This window comes from Pleurodeles waltl, chromosome 2_2, assembly GCF_031143425.1.
Source record: "Pleurodeles waltl isolate 20211129_DDA chromosome 2_2, aPleWal1.hap1.20221129, whole genome shotgun sequence".
Classification (NCBI taxonomy): Eukaryota; Metazoa; Chordata; class Amphibia; order Caudata; family Salamandridae; genus Pleurodeles; species Pleurodeles waltl.
In genome coordinates this window covers 622,017,438-622,037,733 of record NC_090439.1, presented here as the reverse complement: position 1 = coordinate 622,037,733, position 20,296 = coordinate 622,017,438, and the positions used below count along the sequence as shown (strand labels likewise).

At 43.9% G+C, this 20,296-nt stretch overlaps 1 protein-coding gene across 1 annotated transcript in view; it reads right to left on the bottom strand.

The window, feature by feature from the left end:
* The window catches only part of LOC138273649 (aquaporin-4-like), a 147,409-nt gene extending 128,247 nt beyond the window's left edge, over positions 1–19,162 (bottom strand). Inside the window, exon 1 of the mRNA XM_069218897.1 lies at positions 18,763–19,162. Within this exon, the coding sequence (XP_069074998.1) occupies positions 18,763–19,143 (381 nt within the window). The 5' untranslated portion in view covers positions 19,144–19,162. The remainder of the gene's footprint in view (positions 1–18,762) is intronic.
* Positions 19,163–20,296: the final 1,134 nt, after the last annotated feature.

Sequence of the window (20,296 nt, the reverse complement as noted above, 5' to 3'; positions counted from 1 at the left end):
TGTTGTGCTTGGAGACCATCGATCGGACCTTCCCCCGTAGGTCGTTCCATCTTTTGCGGATGTCCTCCCTATTCCTGGGATGCTGTCCCACCGCGTTGACCCTGTCCACGATCCGCTGCCATAGCTCCGCCTTCCTGGCTATACTGGTGTGCTGCACCTGCGAGCCGAAGAGCTGGGGTTCCACTCTTAGGATTTCCTCCACCATGACCCGGAGTTCTTGGTCCGAAAATCGTGGATGCCTTTGGGGTGCCATGGGGTGGTGTGGGTGAGGTGTGGGGTGGTGTATGTGATGAGGAGTGTGTTGGTGAGTGGTGCTTTGTGCTACTATGTGGTGTGTGTGATGGTGTAGTGTGCCTCAGTGTGTCTTGCTTTGGATTGTCTGCTGTGTCTCTCTCTCCTTCTCTCATTAATTGGGGTCGCAGGGGTTTGTGGGTGATGTGGGTGTGTGTTTTATAGTTGGTTGATTGTGTGGGAGTGGTGTGTGTATGTGTATCAGGTGTGTGTTTTTCAAATGTCCAATGTGGCTGTGTTTTGGTGCTGTGTGTGTATTCTGACCGCGGCGGTGTGTAGCGCCAATGGAATACCGCGTTTGAATGACCGCCGTGTGGATTCGTGGGTCGTAATGGCATGGGCGTATTTCTGTTGGCGTGACGGTGGAGGTTTGGTTATCTCCAGTTTATCGCTGCCCGCCGATGTGGCGGGCTGCAGTGGAGGACGGATTTTTGGAGGTTTGGCCGTTGTGGGTCAGAATGACCGTGGCGGTTGACCGCGGCCGCGGCGGTGTTATGGCGGTCTTCTGACCGGCGGTAAGGGCATTTTACCGCCGAGGTCAGAATCACCCCCTTTGTCTTTTGTCCGCTGTACATCCCCAATCATTTCTCACCGTTTGGAATATACTCTTCATCTGATCTACCACGGTCATGTACAGTGCTCCACTATTTGGCAGATAGGTTTACACACTATAGGCCACAAACACACATACACATTGCAAAATGCTTCTGAGACTCGCCTGTGATTGCCCACTGATGTAAAATAAGCACAAACCTATTGGTGCATAGAGTATGCGTGATCATGTAAACCACATAGAAATGGACCTCATACTTTCATGCTTATTTCAAACATTCACATTTTGTGAATCAGTCATTAAAATGGTGTTAAAGAATTACACCATTTCCGTGGCCCAAGCCATTTTTACACCTGGAATCTGCATTTTTATATAGATTGTTTATTCTTTTGTAGGCATATTTGCAATTCTGATTGACTTTCCTATGCCCGACAAGAAACGTTTATTACGAGACTATTCCTAACAACTGTTTGTGTGCATAAAATTGCTTTTGGGGCATTTTTGCTATATGTCTCTTATGAAGTGTTCAATCTGGCATCCTTTGCATAGTTTTCCCCCAACTTTTTTCCTTCCAACTTCCTGTTTTGCTGACTTCGTTTATGCTGGCTTTAAGACTCTGCTCATTTTTCTAATGATAACCAGTGTTGAAGTGCTTGTGCTCACTTCTTTAAACATGGTAAAATTGGCTTACACCCTTTGGCACATTTAATTTAGTCGCACGTTTCTTGTACAATGGTAGCACATGTACCCAGGGCCTATAAATTAAATGCTACTAGAGGGCCTGCATTACTGATTGTGCCTCCCACTTATATAGCTCTTTAAACATTTCTCATGCCTCAAATTGTAGCCTGTGTGAGCAGGTTTTTAACTGCCATTTCGACCTAGCAAAATAAATCTTTAGTTAGGCCTAAACCTTCTTTTTTAATGCATATATGTCACAGCTAGGGTAGCCCGACCAGTCCATAGAAAAAGTTGGACAGGTACTTTTAAGTTTTACATGTCCCGCTAGTGAGCAACTCCTAAATTTGTTTTCCACTACTGTGAGGCCTACCTGTCTCATAGGATAACATTGGGTTACCATTTTACATGTAATAAGTAATAACTTTCAATTGGGAGCCGGTAGAGAGGTTGAGTCTGGTGCCTAAAAAAAAAATTATAATTAATGGCAATCTTTAATGGTTAAGTCTGATCGTTAGTCACAATTCTGAAAATTACACTTTTAGAAAGTTGGTATTTTCTTAACCTAACCATTTAGTGCCTGCAGCCTATTCGTGGGTCACATGACTAGGTGTAGCTGACAGTTCAGCTTTCTGTACTGTTCCCAGAGAGTGATTCAAAGGGAAGCTAGGAGTTGGCAGGATGGGCCACTCTGAGTTGATGAGGGGGTGGAGCTGTCATACATCACTCTTGCACATCACAAATGTTCTGCCTGAGCACTCTCACAAAGAGTTTGATACTGGTCTTTTATGAACCCAGGCAAGTGGGGCCAGGGCAAGGAGGAAGGGGATTGTTGACACCTCAGATCGATGGAAGCCTCCAGAAGCATCTCCTACCTAAAAGGGGGCACCAGTGATAAATATTGGACCTTTAGACCCAACTCTTCAGTACACATCTAGACCTGAGGGGAAACTCAGAAGAAGGATTGGTGTGCTGCTCTGCGAGAAGGACCTCTGCTCTGCTGCCTTGATGCCTGTTGCCTGCTGGCTGAAGGATTGGACCTGCTTCTTGAAACCAAGACAACCAGGGTGACCCCAAGGGCTAGTTTGCAGGCCTCTTGACCAGAACCTGAGGGACGGAAGGCTCCAACCACCTTGAACATGGCACCTGCACTCTGCCTGTTGTGAGTCCTACCACCCAAAGTAGTGTCACCCCAGTCCCTAACTCTTAGATGTGAGCCTGAAGGTGCTCTGCTAGCCCATCTGTGGTTACAGCAGAACTGACATATCAGAGCCGTAGCACGATGCATCACTGACCAGAAACGCGGCTTCAGAGCCATGTGCAACTTATCATCTCACTAATCTCAGCATCAGGACCTCTATGTGGTTGCTCTCCAGTGCTGGACTTCACATCACAGCCCAGTGCCTCATCAGAATCTCCCCCTGTGTGATTTAGTCTTTGACACAAGCTCTTGCATTTCAGTGCCTTCATCTATGGCATCCTCAATGATGGTGCAGGACTCTCTATCGCAAGCCCCATAGCTTCTTTGGAACCAGCAAGTGCATGACACACCCTCAACACACAACTTTGTTTCTCAGGCCCCTTCATTGACGGCCTCCTCCATGACGATGCAGGACCTTGGATCGCAGCTTCACAGCCCCTTGGAATGATTTGCATGATGCATCTCAAGACTTCCCATGGTTTCAGCTGTGTGATGCATCCTTGATGTGGGACCTTGCAACACTCCACAACCACGATTAGAGGTACTCTTGTTCAGCCGGCCTAACTGGGTCCCTATAGATGGCCCATGCTCCATTGTTGTCAGCCTGAACATGTTACTTTGTCCAGGTCTGGCACGACCAGATGACTAAAGTTGGAGCTTTGTGCTTTTTGCCACTATTTTATCGTAAACCTGTAAAATTGCATATCGCCGGTTCTAATGATTGGATTTTGTTATTTTGATTTCAAATAATATCAATTTTACTCTATTTTTCTAGTTTGGTGTAGGATTTACCTTTTGTTGTATTACACTTTATTAATGTGTGAATTGCTGCATTAATACCTTACACATTGCCTCTACATTAAGCCTGATTGCTCTGTGCCAAGCTACCAGAAGGTTGAGTACAGGTTAGATTAGAATTTGTTTGCGACTTCACCTTGACAAGGATTGTGGTTGCTACTTGAGTAGGGTTTAACCCCATCAGCCAGTACCCCAATTTCTTACAAGTAGTATGATTTAATATGTTCCCAATATTTTCAATTTTATAATGTCTGATCGTTACATTCTAGTAGGACATTTCATGTTATGATATGCAGATCTGTAGAGCGCACTATCACCCGGAAGGTATCCTGGCATTGAGCAGGTGTGGGGAGTTCTATTCATTTGTGGATGGGGAGTCAGTGGAGCTCCTTCAGGTTTGGTGTGATTTCACTGTGGTGTGGGACGTTGACAGTGATTCTGGCTGCCAAGTTATGAATGGTGTGCAGCCTTCTAGTGAGTTTTTTGTAGATCCTGGCGTGAAGGATGTTCCTGCAGTCCACCTTGCTTGTGACTAGGGCATGTGTGACAGCTTTTTGGGTACTGATTGGGAGCCATTTGAAAATCGTCCTCAGCAATAAGCATGAGATGGTGACAGGGTTGAGCTGGGTGGTCATGTCGAGTTTGCTGTCAATGCTAATCCTGAGGCATGGGTGGTGGGGCTGAGTGCCAGTCCTAGCTCTGTTGGCCATAAGGCGAAGTCCCACAGTGAAGGGGTCTTCCCGATAATCATGATTTCAGTCTTCTCAGTGTTCACCTTTAGACAGTTGGTCTTCATCCAGCGAGCGATTTCAGTCATGCAGACTTTTAACTTGATTCAGGTACTGGCCGTCTTGTCCGTAAGGGAGAAAATGAGTTGTGTGTCATCAGTGTAGGAGAGGACATTGATTTCATGAGAATGGACGATACTAACTAGGGGGATCAGTTATGCGTTGAAGAGGGTAAGGATCAGTGAGGATTATTGCAGAACACTGCAAATGAGGTCACGAGAGTCTGAGGTGTACGGTGCCATGCTGACTGATTGGTTCCTTCCTGTCAGGAAAGAGCACTTCCATCGGCATGCATGTCCTTGGATTATGATGTCATGCAGACTTTAGATGAGGATGGGGTGGTAGACTGTGCCAAGTGCTGCCACGCTGTCAAGGAGGATGAAGGCAGCCTTGTCTCTTCTGTCCAGAGTCATACGGATGTCATCTGTGGCAGCGAGGGCAGTTTCCATGCTCGGCTGAGTGGTGTCTGGAGTTAGTGGTTGTTGAGCAATTCAGTGACATGTCTGTTGATGATTTTTGGCCAGACCCTGGCCAGGAATGGTAGCAGTGAGATCGGCCTGTAGCTAGATGCACTGAATAGTCTGCAGAGAAATGGGAGGACAATTGAATGTTACTGAGCATCTAGGAAGGTGGTGGAGTAATTCAGAATGGGTGTGAGCATTGCGCTGATGGGTTGCAGCTCTCTGGAGTAGGAGTGGTGGAGTAGAGGTCAGATGGGGCCCCTGAGTGGTTAGACTTCATGGTGGAAGTGGTTTCTTCTGGGGTAATGATAGGCCATGTGGTTAATATTGGTCCTTTAAGTAAGATCAGAAGGCTTTTGGTGAGGTTGTTTGCAGTGGCATTTTATCAGTCTGAGTTTCTCCATGTGACAACTGGCATGGGACATTAACCTTGTTGTATTGCTATGTTTACGAGGGGCTAAGGATTCGGCACAGGAAGTAATCCAATTGTTGAAATTCTTGATGGCTTCTGGAAGCCTGATGCTGTGTTCAAGTCTGTGGCATTGAGAACTGTGTTTCAGTCCTTATCAGTGATACTGTTCCAGCTTTGACAGGCTGGCTTGGTGGTGGTCCAGGTGCCCTGGACTGGGGGATGGGGGATGCTGAACTTGATGGGGGCATGATCTATCCAGGAGACTGGCGTGAGCTCATCAACTGTGAGAAAGTATGCAAACAATTGTTTGATTTTCTCCAGGGTTGTCTCCATTAACAAATGGTGTTTGCATTTAAAAAATCAATGTCCCAAGCAGTAAAGACGAAGACAAGAGCACTTTCCTGCTTGCCTGAATATTGGCGAGTTTGTCGCCTTCTTTGGAGTTGAGTCTTTTGAACTAGACATGTATCATCTAGTGGCAGTAGACTTTTGTCGACCTCTCAAGAATCCAGGTTCTGTCCAATGGAACCTGCTTACCAGTAGAAACTCCTTTCCTGAAGTTGGTGAGTGAAGAATGCACTGAAAACTGAGGAAGCTGTTTCCCTCTCAACAGGGAACCATAAGACTGCAACTGGACATTTCTTCAGGCTCCCCATTTGAAACACATCCAATGCCGGGCAGTAAGGATGCACAAAAGGCCCTGCAGACTCATGGAGTTGGAGTGGCTGTAGAGGAAACCAGGTGCCAAATGTAACCATACGTTTTGCAGTAAATCTGAAGTCAAATTAAGTAGAACCTTCTAGCAACCTGATTTCATGTCCTTCCTTGAAAATTAAGAGCCTTTTGGTGCACCAGGAAAGTCATTGCTGAACTCTTTTCTACAATTTTGAATAGTACATTTTCATTTCTTGAAGACGAGCACTATGTGCCATTGTTATTCAAAAAAAGAATTGAAGGCAATGTCTTCATTTTAGTGCTTTATCCTGCTCAGAGGCTTTGACTGTGAAGTTCTAGGCTACTGTGGCACTGCAAAATACAAATATCTACCCTTATAGACAGCAGATGTTCTGCATCTTCCAGCCCTGACCAGCTAAATATATTTGATGTCCATCAGTTTTTCAGGTCAGAAATTAAATTGTTTGATCAAGGTAAATCAGCAACTCATCTCTAAAGATGCTCCATCACTGATGAGTACTGAAGGGTGCTTAGGTGCTAGTCATCTAAAACCTTTGACCAAAGCACATTGCCATCTTCTATTTAACTGTGTTTCATTGAAGATCAGTCATGGAGAGTGCCTTTGTTCCTGTTTATGTACCCCTACAGAGTAACAATGTGTTTTAGTTCCCATTGTTTCCAATGAGATATTTCTGAGGTGAAAAATATTTAACAGCAGAAAGTTACTACTGAACATGCTAAATGAACGATTAAATGATACATTTAAGAAAAATCAAAATAATGTCCTGATTTGAAAACCACAGTGAATGATAGAAACATGGAACTACTCAGACATTGCTGAGGTTCATATTTTTGTAAGCTAACAATGCTAAGTAGTATTTTAGTCTGGTATCTATAGCTTGTAGCTCAGGGAACACTTCATACTCTTGATATCCTGCAATGTCTGAGAGTCAAGCCATCCTGTCACCTTGAAAGAAGAGTTCTTACTTACACAAGACATTATATTGTAGAGGTATATATGCTACAGGAGACCCACTTGTCACTTGGGGACAAACCTGCTAGTTGCAGGGACATAGGGACGTTTTACATATTATGGTAATTACTCCAATCAGTAGGGGGTAGCTTCAAGCTAATGAAGTAGGGTGTGCTCAATACTGGCTCTTGCAAAGCCACCCTTCATTTACTCTCATCCACATCTGATTTGGCCCCTACCATCATCATTAGATAGGTTAAGGGAATATCCCAGTGAGCAGGAAACAGCAGAAACACTAACTGCTTTGGAAAGGCACTAAGGCAACCTGGGACATACTTGGAGGACAGACTCTCAAACAAGTAGGCCGCCTGGGTGAGAAGACTAGCCATGTGAATCGAGCTGTGATTTTGTGCAGCCAAGATGGAACATCCCTGAACTGAAGATCACTATGAGGGAAAGTGGGGGCCGGTGATGTGCCTTGAGAGCGCTGGATGCAACAGGCCCAACACGGAGACAAGTTGCTGGGCTTTGTGTTCACCCTCCTGTATTGGCAGCGACACCCAGGATGAGCAGCACTCAGGGTGAGGCATGGCAAGGCATGGACGACTGCTGAAGCACCGGCACCTGCAATGCAAGAGGTGGTTGTTGCGTGATCAGCGATTTGGACTGAGCTGCAGTAGTGTCAACTGAGGCAGCAGCCCACAAACATGTACAAAGGAGGAGTCAGTGGGGGCTGCACTCTTCACCCCTCTGGGTGGCCCTGCAGCACCACAATAAACAGTTGGAGAACTATCAAGCCCCCTCCTATCCCTTCTAATTACCTGGATTAATGATGGCAAGTAAATGACAGTGCTCTAGTAAGCGTATGAGCGTGCAGATGTCAAGCAGCCCTAAAAAAGTGAACAGCACTGTTTAGGGGGCCTTCTTGCCTTCTACCCCCCATTAAAAGAGCAACAAAAACCTACACAATGTGAATCAGTAGGGGCGCAACGATAGACTTGATCAGCCACTCATGTTGTGATCTGTCAAAATGCAATGCCCATCATATGGCCTTTAAGGAGCTGGGCCCTGCAATGGGTCCAGTAGTGCCATACTGTCCCCTACTCCTTTTTTCTTCTGATGTGTAACACATGGCCCTAAAGACAGTGCCATGCAAATGAGGCACAATGGGAAAACCACACAAATGAGACATAACCAAGTCCATTGGAGCCATGCGCAAATCTGGCAAAGGCAGGGCTGAGCTACCCTTTCACCACAGAGCCCAGGGTGGACAGTACAGACAAAATATATCTATTCTGATATTCTGAAGGCCATCATAAACACTAAAACAGCCCTGGAAAATAAAATAGACTCAGGTGTGTTGGATCTGTGCCTCCTACAGTCAGATCAAAAAAATTTGAGGAAGTCAAGGCACAGGAAACTAAAGATTGTGGGCCTTCCCAAAGACCACAACTTTAAAAATTAAGAAGTGTTTCTTGAATACTGGATTAGAAACGCCATCGCCCACACTGGACTGTCCAGCTAATTTAAGATCAAGAGGGCCCAGTAACTTTGAGATCGAGATGGCCCACATGGTTGCATCGGTGGCCCCCAAACCTAGGTGTCTGTCTTGCACAATAGTGGCCAAACTCTTGCATTGCAAGGATTGCAACTTGCTTCTGAAAGTGCAAGGGACCTGGCCTTTAATGTCATGGAGAACCTAGGGTACCCCTGTTCTCAGATTAAAGGGAAGTGGTGCAGCAACTGTGGAACTCATTCCATGCACTCTTTTTCCTAGAAAACCTCAAAATAATAACAGTTGAGTCAGCTTACCTCTTCGCAGACACAAAGGTCAGTGTGGGATTGTACAGAGGTGAAGATAGTGAAATTCACTACCCCAGATGGCTCAGCTCACAAAACTCAAAATTGGAGAAGAATTAGGTACAGAATACAAGGATGCATAAGAGAGCCTCCACCACTTCCAGCAGCTATAGAATACAGTGAGGAAGGTGCAATGGTGGCTGCCCTGCAGAGATTACTGAGCAATCCGGTGTGTAGCGCATCAGATGAGGCACCCAGTGTGAAAATCACCTCATCATGAGATGTTTCTTGAAAGAGCGATGAAGAACTGCTGTAGATCATTCCAAGAGCAGCAAATGACTTCCTGCTAATAAGTTTCTCAGTGGGACTCTTTCTGGAGCACATTGGTCAAACATACTAGGAGTTGGACAACTTGATGAGCTTTATACAGGGGGCCCTGTAGTACATTTTAAATGTGGGGTGGTGGGAGAGGGTCTGTACACTGTATTCCTGGCCTGAGTAAGCATTCCCCTCACTTGGCTAGGAGCCACTAACGTGGTCCAAATCTAAGCTGTCACATTTTGTTTTTCTTTAGCCAGTTACATTTAACTGCAAAGTTGTGCTTTTTTGGCAAGATGGGCACTGGATAGTGTTGAGCCAGATGTATGATGGAACATCGCATGCTTATATCACGCATACCTTTACAACGCGGTCTCTACAATGACCGTGTCTTTACCATGCATGCATTTACAACAAAATTAGTTGCAAAAGCATGTTTGGTAAAGGAACACACATGGTAAATTCTCCCCTGCCCTAAACCTGACACCATACTCCACCCACCCAAGTCCTTAAAACTGTCGTGTCCACCCCCTGTCCTGAGCCCTAACACTCACTCCCTACCCTGCCCTGTCCTAAAACCTGCCCCGCCCTGTCCAAAAAACTACCCGACCCCCCACCCCGCCCTACACTCTAAAACCTACCCTGTCATAGAAACTACCCCACCCTGTCCTAAAAACTACTCCGACCCCCTGCCCCTAACCCTGTCCTAAAAATTACCCACCCTAAAAGCTACCCTGCCATGTCTTAAAACTTACCCTGCCCTGTCCTAAAAACTACCCCGACGCCACCGCCCTAAACCGTGAAATCTACCTGTCCTAAAAACGACCCCTCCCTGTCCTAAAACTACCCCGCCTCTCACCCTGAAACCTAAAAACTACCCCACCCTAAACCCTAAAAGCTACCCTGCCCTGTCCTAAAACCTACCCCGCCTTGTCCTAAAAACAACCCGAAAACCTACCCTGTCCTAAAAATGACCACACCCTCTCGTAAAAACTACCCTGATCACTCTGCCCTGAACCCAACACCTAACCCATCCTGTCCTAAAAACTAACCGACCCCCGCCCTAAACCATAAAACCTAACCTGTCCTAAACACTACACCAACCTCTATGCCCTGAAATCTGAAAGCTACCCGACCCGTCCTAAAAACTACCCCAACACACCACCCTAAACTCTAAAAGTGACACTGCCGTGTCCTAAAAACTACCACAACCATCCTCCCTAACCCTAAAAGCTAGCCCACCATTTCCTAAAAACTACGCTGCCCCACCCCACCATAAACCCTAAAGCTTACCCTCTCATAAAAACTACCCCGTCCTGTCCTAAAAACTACTCCAACCCCCGACCTGAACCTAAAATCTACCCTGCCCTAAAACTTACCCCACTCTGTCCTAAAAGGGTGCCCGCTGAGTCTACCGATCCTATGTTTTCTTTGAAATAGTTTTCCGCCCCTTCTCTAATTTTCCCCTGCAGTTTGCATTCTTTGAGGTGACACATAGCTATCCTGGGAGGTAGGGTTGTGGCTTTCGAGAAGCCTGCTAGTATGACAACTACTGGGGAATGTTCTGAGATGCCCCATGCCAAGTGTTGTGCATTGTAGAGTCTACCTGCATCTGCCCCATGTGTGAATAAATAATCCAGGTGAGATAGGCTGCTGTGTGATGCCGAGAGGTATGTAAACTGTTGTGCTTGGGGGTTGTGGTGTCTCCACAGGTCTTCCAGTCCCATGGAGTCTACGAATGATCTCAACTGACTCATGGAACCCCCGGACCTAGCTTTGGTCAGTCTGTCACATTCTGGGTCCATGGTGTCATTTATGTCTCCCCCTAATAGTAAGGTGCCAACTGGCATTTCCAGCAGGGCTGTTGCTAGAGCCGGAAGTGTTTTGTCTTGTAGCTATTCCAGGTGCCAGTCTGTGCCACATAGCGGCCTAGGGTGGCAGTCCTGACACGTCCCAGAATGAATGGTGTGGAAGTTTTGAGTAGGATCCCTACTCCCCGTGAATTAAAGGTAAATTCCATTTGAGTTAGTGCCCTGTGATTATTGCGTTTTAGATGGGTTTCCTGCATTAGGACTATATCAGGGGCTTGGCGTTTAATAAATTGCAGTACTAGCACATGTTTAATCTTATTGCCCAGTCAACTGACATTCCAAGTCATGGCCTTCAGCTGCCCCTTTGTTGGTTGTCTGCATAGCTTTGGTGTCTGTATGGTGAGTCTTGTGTTAATATGACAGTAGGGCACCTTCTTTCCCCTTCCTCCCTCCCTCACTGCTCCTCCCTTCATCTAGGAAAGTTGATCTGAGCAAGAAACAGTACGCAATATAAAAAATAAACAATTCCCAATAAACCCCACTTCCCTGCAACCCTGCTTGGTAGGCTTAAGAATACCCACCCCCACAACTTGCAGAGCGCCTGTCACTTGTTTCTTAACATAAAACTGTACTTAGGGTTGGTTAGCGCCACCTATAGTAACTAAGGGATAGTTACTGGTGTGTAAACCCCTTTGATGTGTCAGTTAGTTGGCTACTGATAACGATTTATAACATGCGAGTTTAACTACTATACTGTCTATTTATGGAAGTGCGCTCCCCTTAGCTCATGGGGGCCCCAACTATGTGAGATATATCCAGTCTCTTACCCCCCACCCACTCCATCCAGTCTTATCTTTATTGCACGATCTCCCAGGGTGACTCTCAGCCCTTTTCTGTCTCTACATCATCTGCATGCTGCGTTGAGGGATCGTCTGATCTTCGGTGTCTTGTTCGCTCCTCACTACTTCTTTTCGTTGGATTTGTCTGGCTTTCTGCCAGCCCTCAATACATTCCCACACCTCCTCTGGCCAGGAGAAGAACAAGGGCTTGCCCCCTGTGACAGTCCACAGCCTCGCTGGAAAAAGCATCATATATTTGATTTATTTTTTACGCAGGAGTTTTTTAACTTCTTCGAAGCTACGCTGCAGATTTTGGCCCTGGCTTGTGAAGTCTGGAAAAAATGTAATTTGTACATTTCAGAAAGTATGTCTCCTTGAGTCCGGGCTGCATGTAAGATGGCGTCTCAGTCTCTGTAATTGAGGATCTGTGCTATAATTTTTCTTGTTGGAGCACCTGGTTTCTGCAGCAGGATCGGCACCCGATGGGCCATCTCCACCAAAAAGAAGTTGGATAGGTGCTTTGGTTGGAATTTATTAAGAATAAGATCCTCCAGGAAGAGATCCACACTAGGGCCCTCTCTCCCCTCCGGTACCCCAACCACTCTGATGTTGTTCCTTCTTGCTATTCCTTCGTGGTCTTCAAGCCTGGCCTCCATGATGGTCTGTTTCTTAGTGAGTAATTGGACATGTTCCTCTAAACGTTTAGACATGGACTGTAGGGCCTGAATATATGTTTCACCTTTATTGACATTTTCTGTCATTATTATTGTCACAGCGTCAAGTTTTTGGTTCCAATGTCTGTTTCTAATCTGAGATGGCCAGCATGCTTGTGCTTAATGAGGGTTCAGGTGTACCAATGGTGTCTGGGGTTGAGATTCCGGATGTGGTCGGCACCCTCAGTACTGAGTATTTGTCCATTTTGAGGGAGCAGTTCTGTCTCAGATGTCCAGGTTGTTTTACTTGTTTGCAAACATTCTTTGGCACTGATGAGACACTTCTTTAAGGAGTTTAACACCCTATTAAGTAAGCTGTTATGGGGCACTTCTCAACATGAAACTGCAATACAAAAGCTAAGCATGCTGCATTTGGGGACGGATGGGAGTCCACGACTTTGAGTCATACTATTTGGCAGCACAGCTCCAATATCTTGTGTGGTGGTTTGCGTCTGATTTTCTATGGAAAACGAACTGGCACAATCGAGCATTCATTAATATATATTGAATACCCAGGCAGTACTGAACTACAAATTGATCCTTGTTATAGCAACACAATACAAATGGACCAGATACTTGGAGGGGAGATCAAGAGGGACCCCGTATGTCCCAAACTGCCTTCTGCACCTCAGATAGATTTTGACAGGTCCCTCCTTTGCTGTGGCATGAGCCAGAGCTGAGGTACATATTTTTTGACTCGGGGAACCTCTTGGCCTTTGAAAAGCTTAACATTACCCTAGAAATTCCCATAGGGCAATTTCTGATGAATATAGCCTTAGACCTAGAAGTTAAACTACATGAAGCTATACAGACGATGAACCTGGGGTGCTCCTTACAGGGGGCTGGCAGCATCAGGCAATCACCAAGCTTTACAAAGCTGTTATGCAAATGCGAGCAAAGGAGCTGAGGTCCCTTAGAACTACACAAGAAGCAGACTTGGAGGAAGATGTTTGCAGCAATGCGCCCTACGGCATATGCAAACAGTATTTATAAATGGACACCTGAAACTAATACATTTTAACATTATCCACTGCATTTACCTGACCCTCGCACGACAGCCGAACTTGTTTCCCACACGATGCACAGCTGCCTCTGATTCAGGCGAAGATTTGGCTCCGTTTGGCCACATGTTATGGTCCGGTGGAATGATCTAGGACTGGTGAAAGAAGGTCAATGAGCAGGTATCATGGTGGATGGTGGGTGGAGTTTGAATACCGTAAAGTGCTGTCTTCTGGGATAAGATCCCGCGCTTACATGTCAATTAGCAAATTAATTGATTGAAAGGCATTTAACTAGGAGTCTCCCTTGCCCCTGACATCCCTAGGTAGATGATTGACCTGTGTTGGTTTGCAGGTGCCGAGAAGGGGGTAAGTATACATCAACATAGTCCAATGGTGATCAGCTGGCAGAGCTCAACTGGGAGGTCTTAATAAATGGTGCCACCATAAACCGCCATAGTAGTTGCCCTTACTTTACAGGCAGAAGTTTATGCAGGAGAGTTACATGCATTGTTGCCTTGTAGGAACTTAGAGCAAGAGAACAATAATGACCCATTAATGCCTGTATATTTAAATATAACTGAAGGGCATACCCATGCCGGGGACATAATGTCATTCCACCCCACATGTGTGCCTACTGAAATGTGACGTTGAGTGGCTCTTTGGTTATTAAGTTGTGGATTACTGTGACACTACGAATCTGTCATCACAATGTTGTATAAAGCAAAGCCTTATTTCACAATTATGTTTTAATCCTACACACCTCGATGGACTAATTGCACAGTTCCTAGGTGTTTCCTATGACTTAAAGAGTCAAAGCCTTTTTGTATATTGTATACAAACCTCTAATAAAGACCAATTTACAAAAACTGCCTGAATCAGTAAAGGGGATTTCTTACATGATTAAAAATCCAGTCCTCAGCCAGCACTTTCACAGTAGCTGATCCAGAGGACCATATTTTAGTTGGTTTACGGCCGCAACACTGACTCCCTTTTGTTTTATGAACTGATGACAAAAAATAAGGCTGAGGTCCTGCATTCTGTGGAAATGTGACAACACTTCAATTTTAACCTAGAACCTGATGTTCATATGACCACTGATGTTCAGCAACTTCAAAGTACCACCACAAAGACAATAAACAATCTTATAGACTATAAGGAACTGATAGATATATAAGTAGCATTGCATCATGCCAGAAGTGAACATAGGGCCACATGTACAAAGATTTGGTTTTGCGACTCACAAACTCCGAGTCTTAGCGACTCGCAAAACCGGATGTACAACAGTTACTGTACACTGTTTGCAATTCCCAATGGGGTCGCAAATGACCTACCTCATGAATATTTGCAACCCTATTGGGAATGGCCACCCTCACTAGAGACAGCAGACCACCATGTCTGTGACTGTTTTTAAATAAAGCAGTTTTTAAAAAAAATGTAGCCCGTTTTCCTTAAAGGAAAACGAGATGCATTTCAAAAACAAAAAATTAAAAGTTTTCTTTTCATTTATTCAGAGCAGGCAGTGGTCCACTGAAAAACTATTTTCGCTGCTATTCACTAAGGAGAAGGGGTCACCTTGGGACCCCTTCCCGTTTTGCGAGTTTGAAACTGGTGCTAACTGCGATTGTTTTGTGACCGCATTCACGGTCACAAAACAATCGTACATTGGACTATGACTCACAATTAGGAAGGGAACGGCTATTCCTAATTGCGACTCGCAAACCCTTTTTGCGATTCTGTAAATAGATTACCGAATCGCAAAAATGGGTCTGAACATACCAAAAAGCATTTTTCTCATCGCAAATGGCTCAATTCTGCAAATCGGGCCGTTTGTGACAAGAAAAAAGGTACATAGATGTGGCCCATAGTCTCTATTCCCTTGTCTACCACTCACCACCCTGATTTGATTAAATATTGTTGGCCTTTACAACTTTTCTTAGCACTTAAATGCTAACTGTTGGCTTGCACATTGTCAAAGCACTCCGAATCATGACTCAGCTCAACAAACTCATCAGCGAACAAATCTGTAGGCAGTTTAAACATATTCTGCTGAGAGCTAGCTAAGCAGGTCATCACTGATGTATTTACACTAAACCAGGATCTGTTATTATTGATAGGCTCAGACACATCCAGAGTTGTGCAACGCAGCTTGTGAGGAAATATATAGGGTTGTGCTGTGTAAATATCATAGAATTATTCAGTGCCTCCTTTACTATGTGTTTCACCTTGATAATGCCATCAGTAACATTAACACTACACATGCCTTGATTGTGCAACACCAAACATTCGTGAAAGGGTCTTGAATAAATTTAGGACTCAAGGCATACCCTCCAGCACAAATCTCGAGGCACAAACAACCACCCAGGATCAATTACAATACAACCATTTGAAGGGGATAGATAGTATTGTGATGTAGATGTGGCAGTGTAGATGCACACCGTATACAGGACTAGCTCTCTCTTTCTAAACCTGGGAACTACCTAGAGCGCCTCGCTTAGAGTTGCATAATTTATGGGACACTGTAAGCTTGCAAGTATTTGGTTTTAATTTATAGTGATTTCATCCTTGTGTTTTACAATGATATGCATCTCTGGTGATCTCCAGTGACATGGAAACACATGTTCAGAGGTGATTTTATTTATTTCAGGTTACCTTGGATGATATTTCCCCAATACAGCTCTGTAACACTGTGCCTGGAATGGTAAAATGCCTTTTTAATGTTTCAGCACAGTGTGCATAACGCTAACTAATCCTGTGCCTAAAGACTGTGCTGCCAAAATGGGAAACGTTTGTGTCACTTTTCTAACCTGGTGTGGACAGCTGAGTGATAATCCCTTGCGTAAAAAATCTGCTAGAGAAACAGACATTTAACGTGGGCAGGTTTAGAGTGTTCTAGATGCGCTTTATATACATGAGAAGCTCTCCACCTAAACGTGGGAACTACCCAGAGGACTTAACTTTGATATGAACAATTTATGTCACACTCTGAGTTTGCAAGTGTTTCCTTTTAATATGTACTGCGTACACCCTTGTGGCTGGACAAATGACAGTGAAACACTTCAGAACCTACTTTTACTAATTCCAGTTTGGCTTGCATGGTATTTGACCATAACAAAGCTGTAATATTACACTTGGAATGGTAAAATGTCATTGCAGTTCACCAGCAGTGGTTAATACTATTCTTAAAGTCTTTGCTGCAAAAATGGCAAAAGATTGTTGTCACTTGTCTGGCTTGGCGTGGGTAACATTGGACTGATCCTATGCTCATAAAGTCTTCTACAGGCTTTTGTGGTGGGGTCATTTAGAGTCGCTATAATCAGGTGCAGCTCTTCACCTACATCTGGACACTACCCAAAGTATCCAGCTTTGGTATGCATAATTTAAGTGAACTCTAAGATTGTGAGAATTTGGTTTACAATTGCTTAATATTTATAATTCGGCAGACATCACATATCCGATGCTTGGAAATATCATGATTTACGTTTTGCCCACTGATTGCATTCATTGATGCTAGGATTACATACAGAGCCTGGTAGCACTGCTTTAGCTGACATTTGGTGGTCTGGGTTTGCTTGGAATGCAAGGGGTGTTTGCCCTGTTCCTACACCAGTCTGTCTACTTTGTTTAGATCATGAAGGATTCTTTGCTAGTCAATGCCATGCTGCTTCAGTCATCATTTTTGTATGGAAATGAAAACTCTTTTTGTACACCAATGATTATAGCCGCTGTATTTTCAACGCTTTTCATCGTGTCATTTCTTTCTATCACACCAGCGAGCACCAGCGCTCAAGTTTACTATACCGTTGCTATAGTGTACCAGGGTATGTATTTGTGGTGTATAGGTAAGAGGTATTCACCTCTATGAAATGTGGACTCTCAGGGTCATCAGGCAATAAAGACTCTACAGACCAGATCTGAACACCCGTTCTTACAGGTGGACGATCCAACAAATTCACAGGGAGAGCCAAGCCAGAGTTGAGCCAAGTGTCAGTCTCGGATCTTAGAGACAGTGCATGAGCCAAAACCTGAAAATATTTGCTAGGGAAATCATTCAATAAACATGACATGGAATATAGTAAAGTCTCTTTAAAATTAAAAAAAAGTGCATATCTTTAACATGTGGAAGCTTTAACAGTAATAAGGCACATTAAAGCAGTGTACCGAGAAGTACTCATTAAAAGTGATCGTTTTGTACAACAGGTAGTCTGAACCCACATGTGAAAGGGCCCCCATTGGTGATAATAAAAAAGGAGTTTTTATGAAATAAAGTAATTGCTTAAGATCACAGAATTTAAGTGGGAAAGGTGCAATGTGTCCACTTTGTACAAATCAGCCTGTACATGGGTCTCTATTTGTCTTTCCTTATATTAAGGCTTTGTTTTACCTATTAATTCATTTTCTGCAGTTCTTTAGTATTGTGCAAACTCAACCCATGGTTTCAGTATTTTACATAAGCACCATTTAAATCACACAAGTTCACATACATTGATTATAGTCATGGGGAAATTAAGTGATTTGCACAGAATTACAGGATGTTGAGCTGATGCCAAGACTCAAACTTGGTTCCCCAGTTCTACAGTCGGCAGCTCCAACAGTAATGCCACATACTGGGCAGAGGGAGGCAGGCAGATGCCACATGAAAGCTCGACTTGTTCTGGGCTCGCGGTTCCAACAGGCCCTCGAGCAGAGCCAGGATTCAGGCTCAAGCCTGGCATGAGCTTTCAGTGGCTTGCCCACCCCTTCCTGTCCTGCATCTGAAGTCGCAATTCGGGCATCACTACATGCTCTTTTCAAGACTACGGATAAGGAGGCCAATCTCATCATCTACAAGAATTGGATTTAGACTCACTATTCTGTGCATTTTATGCTTATCTCCATACTTTGTATGGTGAGCCCTAACCTTGAAAATGCCCTTTCTACATGAGAGAGTTTGGGAATCATTTGATAGACCTATTAATCTTTCATAGTTGTAATAATTTATTAGTAGGTTAAATAGTGGGAGGGTCACTGGGTCATTTATACAGAGCAGCCAATTATTGTGTGTAATTTGCCTGCTTTTTAAATATATGCTGATTCATAACATCTATAATGTGTTTTTTTCAGTAAATGTTCAGTATTAGTGTGAATGAAGAGTGGAGGATCTTTTGTGTTCCAAGATAAATTGTGACTTCCCCTGAAGTATCAAAATTGTTTTGTTACTTGCTGTGTGAAAACGCTTTTGCAACCTCCCCAAGTGAGGAAGACATTGTAAAAGGCAAGGTATTAAGGCTGGAGATCAAAAATCACAAAATTGAGGAAATTGTGCTTTTTCAAAATCAATTTTACCTCAGTGTACAAGCATGAGAAGTGCACTGTAAGAACACTTCCTAGGACTTAGTCAAGCTTCATTAAAGTAATTGATTAGGAAGGTTTTATGTTTCATTTTTAATTAAATAAAATACATTAAAAGTTACCATAGTAACTCCCATTTCTCCAAGCACATCTGCAGGTGTGACAAGATAGAGTAGCCCAGCCCCCAAAATGGCTCCGAGGCACTGTGCGATGATATAGAAAATTGACTTTGAGAGGCTGATTCTTCTTGTGCAAGTCATAGCAATTGTCACCGCGGGGTTAATGTGTGCGCCACTGATATGTCCAAAACATTGCACTAAGGTTGCAATGCCAAGTCCAAAGCCGAGTGAGATTAGCACCAGATCAATAGGCTGGGAACTACTCTTTCCACCCCAGTTGATTGTAGAGCCAAGGCTAAGAATGACGAAAATAAACGTAGCCAAAAATTCTCCAGATACAGCTTTCCAGAAACGTTGTGTCCAGACTCCTTTAAATGCCACCATGATTTGGTCACAGCAAGAGCATCCGCACTAAAGGAACAAGAAACCCTGCATTAATATGTATCTTAACTCTTGCTACATTTCAACAGAACTTGCTATTTCATTACACAATAAAAAGTTATTAATAACTGGAAAACGGTTAAGGAGCACTGGTTTTACCAAATGTTTTTCTTAAGAACATTTTTGGACCATTTTATACTACTTTTCTGTAACTTTAATTGTTTATACATTTACAATGAATAGATATCACTGTAACGTTCCACACATGTATGTTAAAATACGTTTCGACTACAAAGCAAAATATTTCTTCAGACAGTAAAAAAATGAAAATGATGAACAAAATCAAATCAAACTTGAAAGCCTATATGGCTCTACACAACCAGTGTCTGTTACTTTTTTGTCCTCATGGACAGCAGATAGTTCTTGAAGTGATCAGAAAAAGATGAAGAGGCAGAGTTAAGAAAAGTGGTGTTGCACACAGTGAAACGCCACTTTTCTTGAACCCCTTAGCGCCCCCTACTGCCACCATGTGTGTGCCGTATTTAAAATATAGTACACAATGGAGCAGAGTAGGGGGCAATAGCGTCAGAATTCCTGATGCTGTTGATGTACTCCTCAGGAGTAATGCCAAAATGTTGGCACTAACCCTGAACAGTACATAGGAGTCCATTATAAATTAACATACTTATGTCTGGGCCGAAATGTTTTCGCCCACCACTTCGACCCTTGAACCAGTTGAGCTCTAATCCTTGGACAAAGGTGAATTCACAGAGCATCTGAGGAGGTATGGTCGGGAATACTGTGTTTTAAATATCATGCTACAAACATATTCTAACTAAACATCGAAGAACAAGGGCAGCATAGATTTACTATCATTAAATTTACTTATACATTCATAGAACTAAAATATATCATCAGAAGACTTACTGTGGCGTGACAACACTATACTTATTAATGAATATAGAAATACCACCACAAAATGTTGCCTGTTGATTCTTTTGCTACAATAGTCTTGCAGCACAATATTTCAGTATTTAATATTCTGACATCCAACCACACCTGTCACATTTTTCCTAACTCGGCAAACTCAGATTCAGAGGGGAGATTCTGCTTAGTTGAAGTCAACACGCCCCGGTTTCCTGCACGCTGCCAGGGT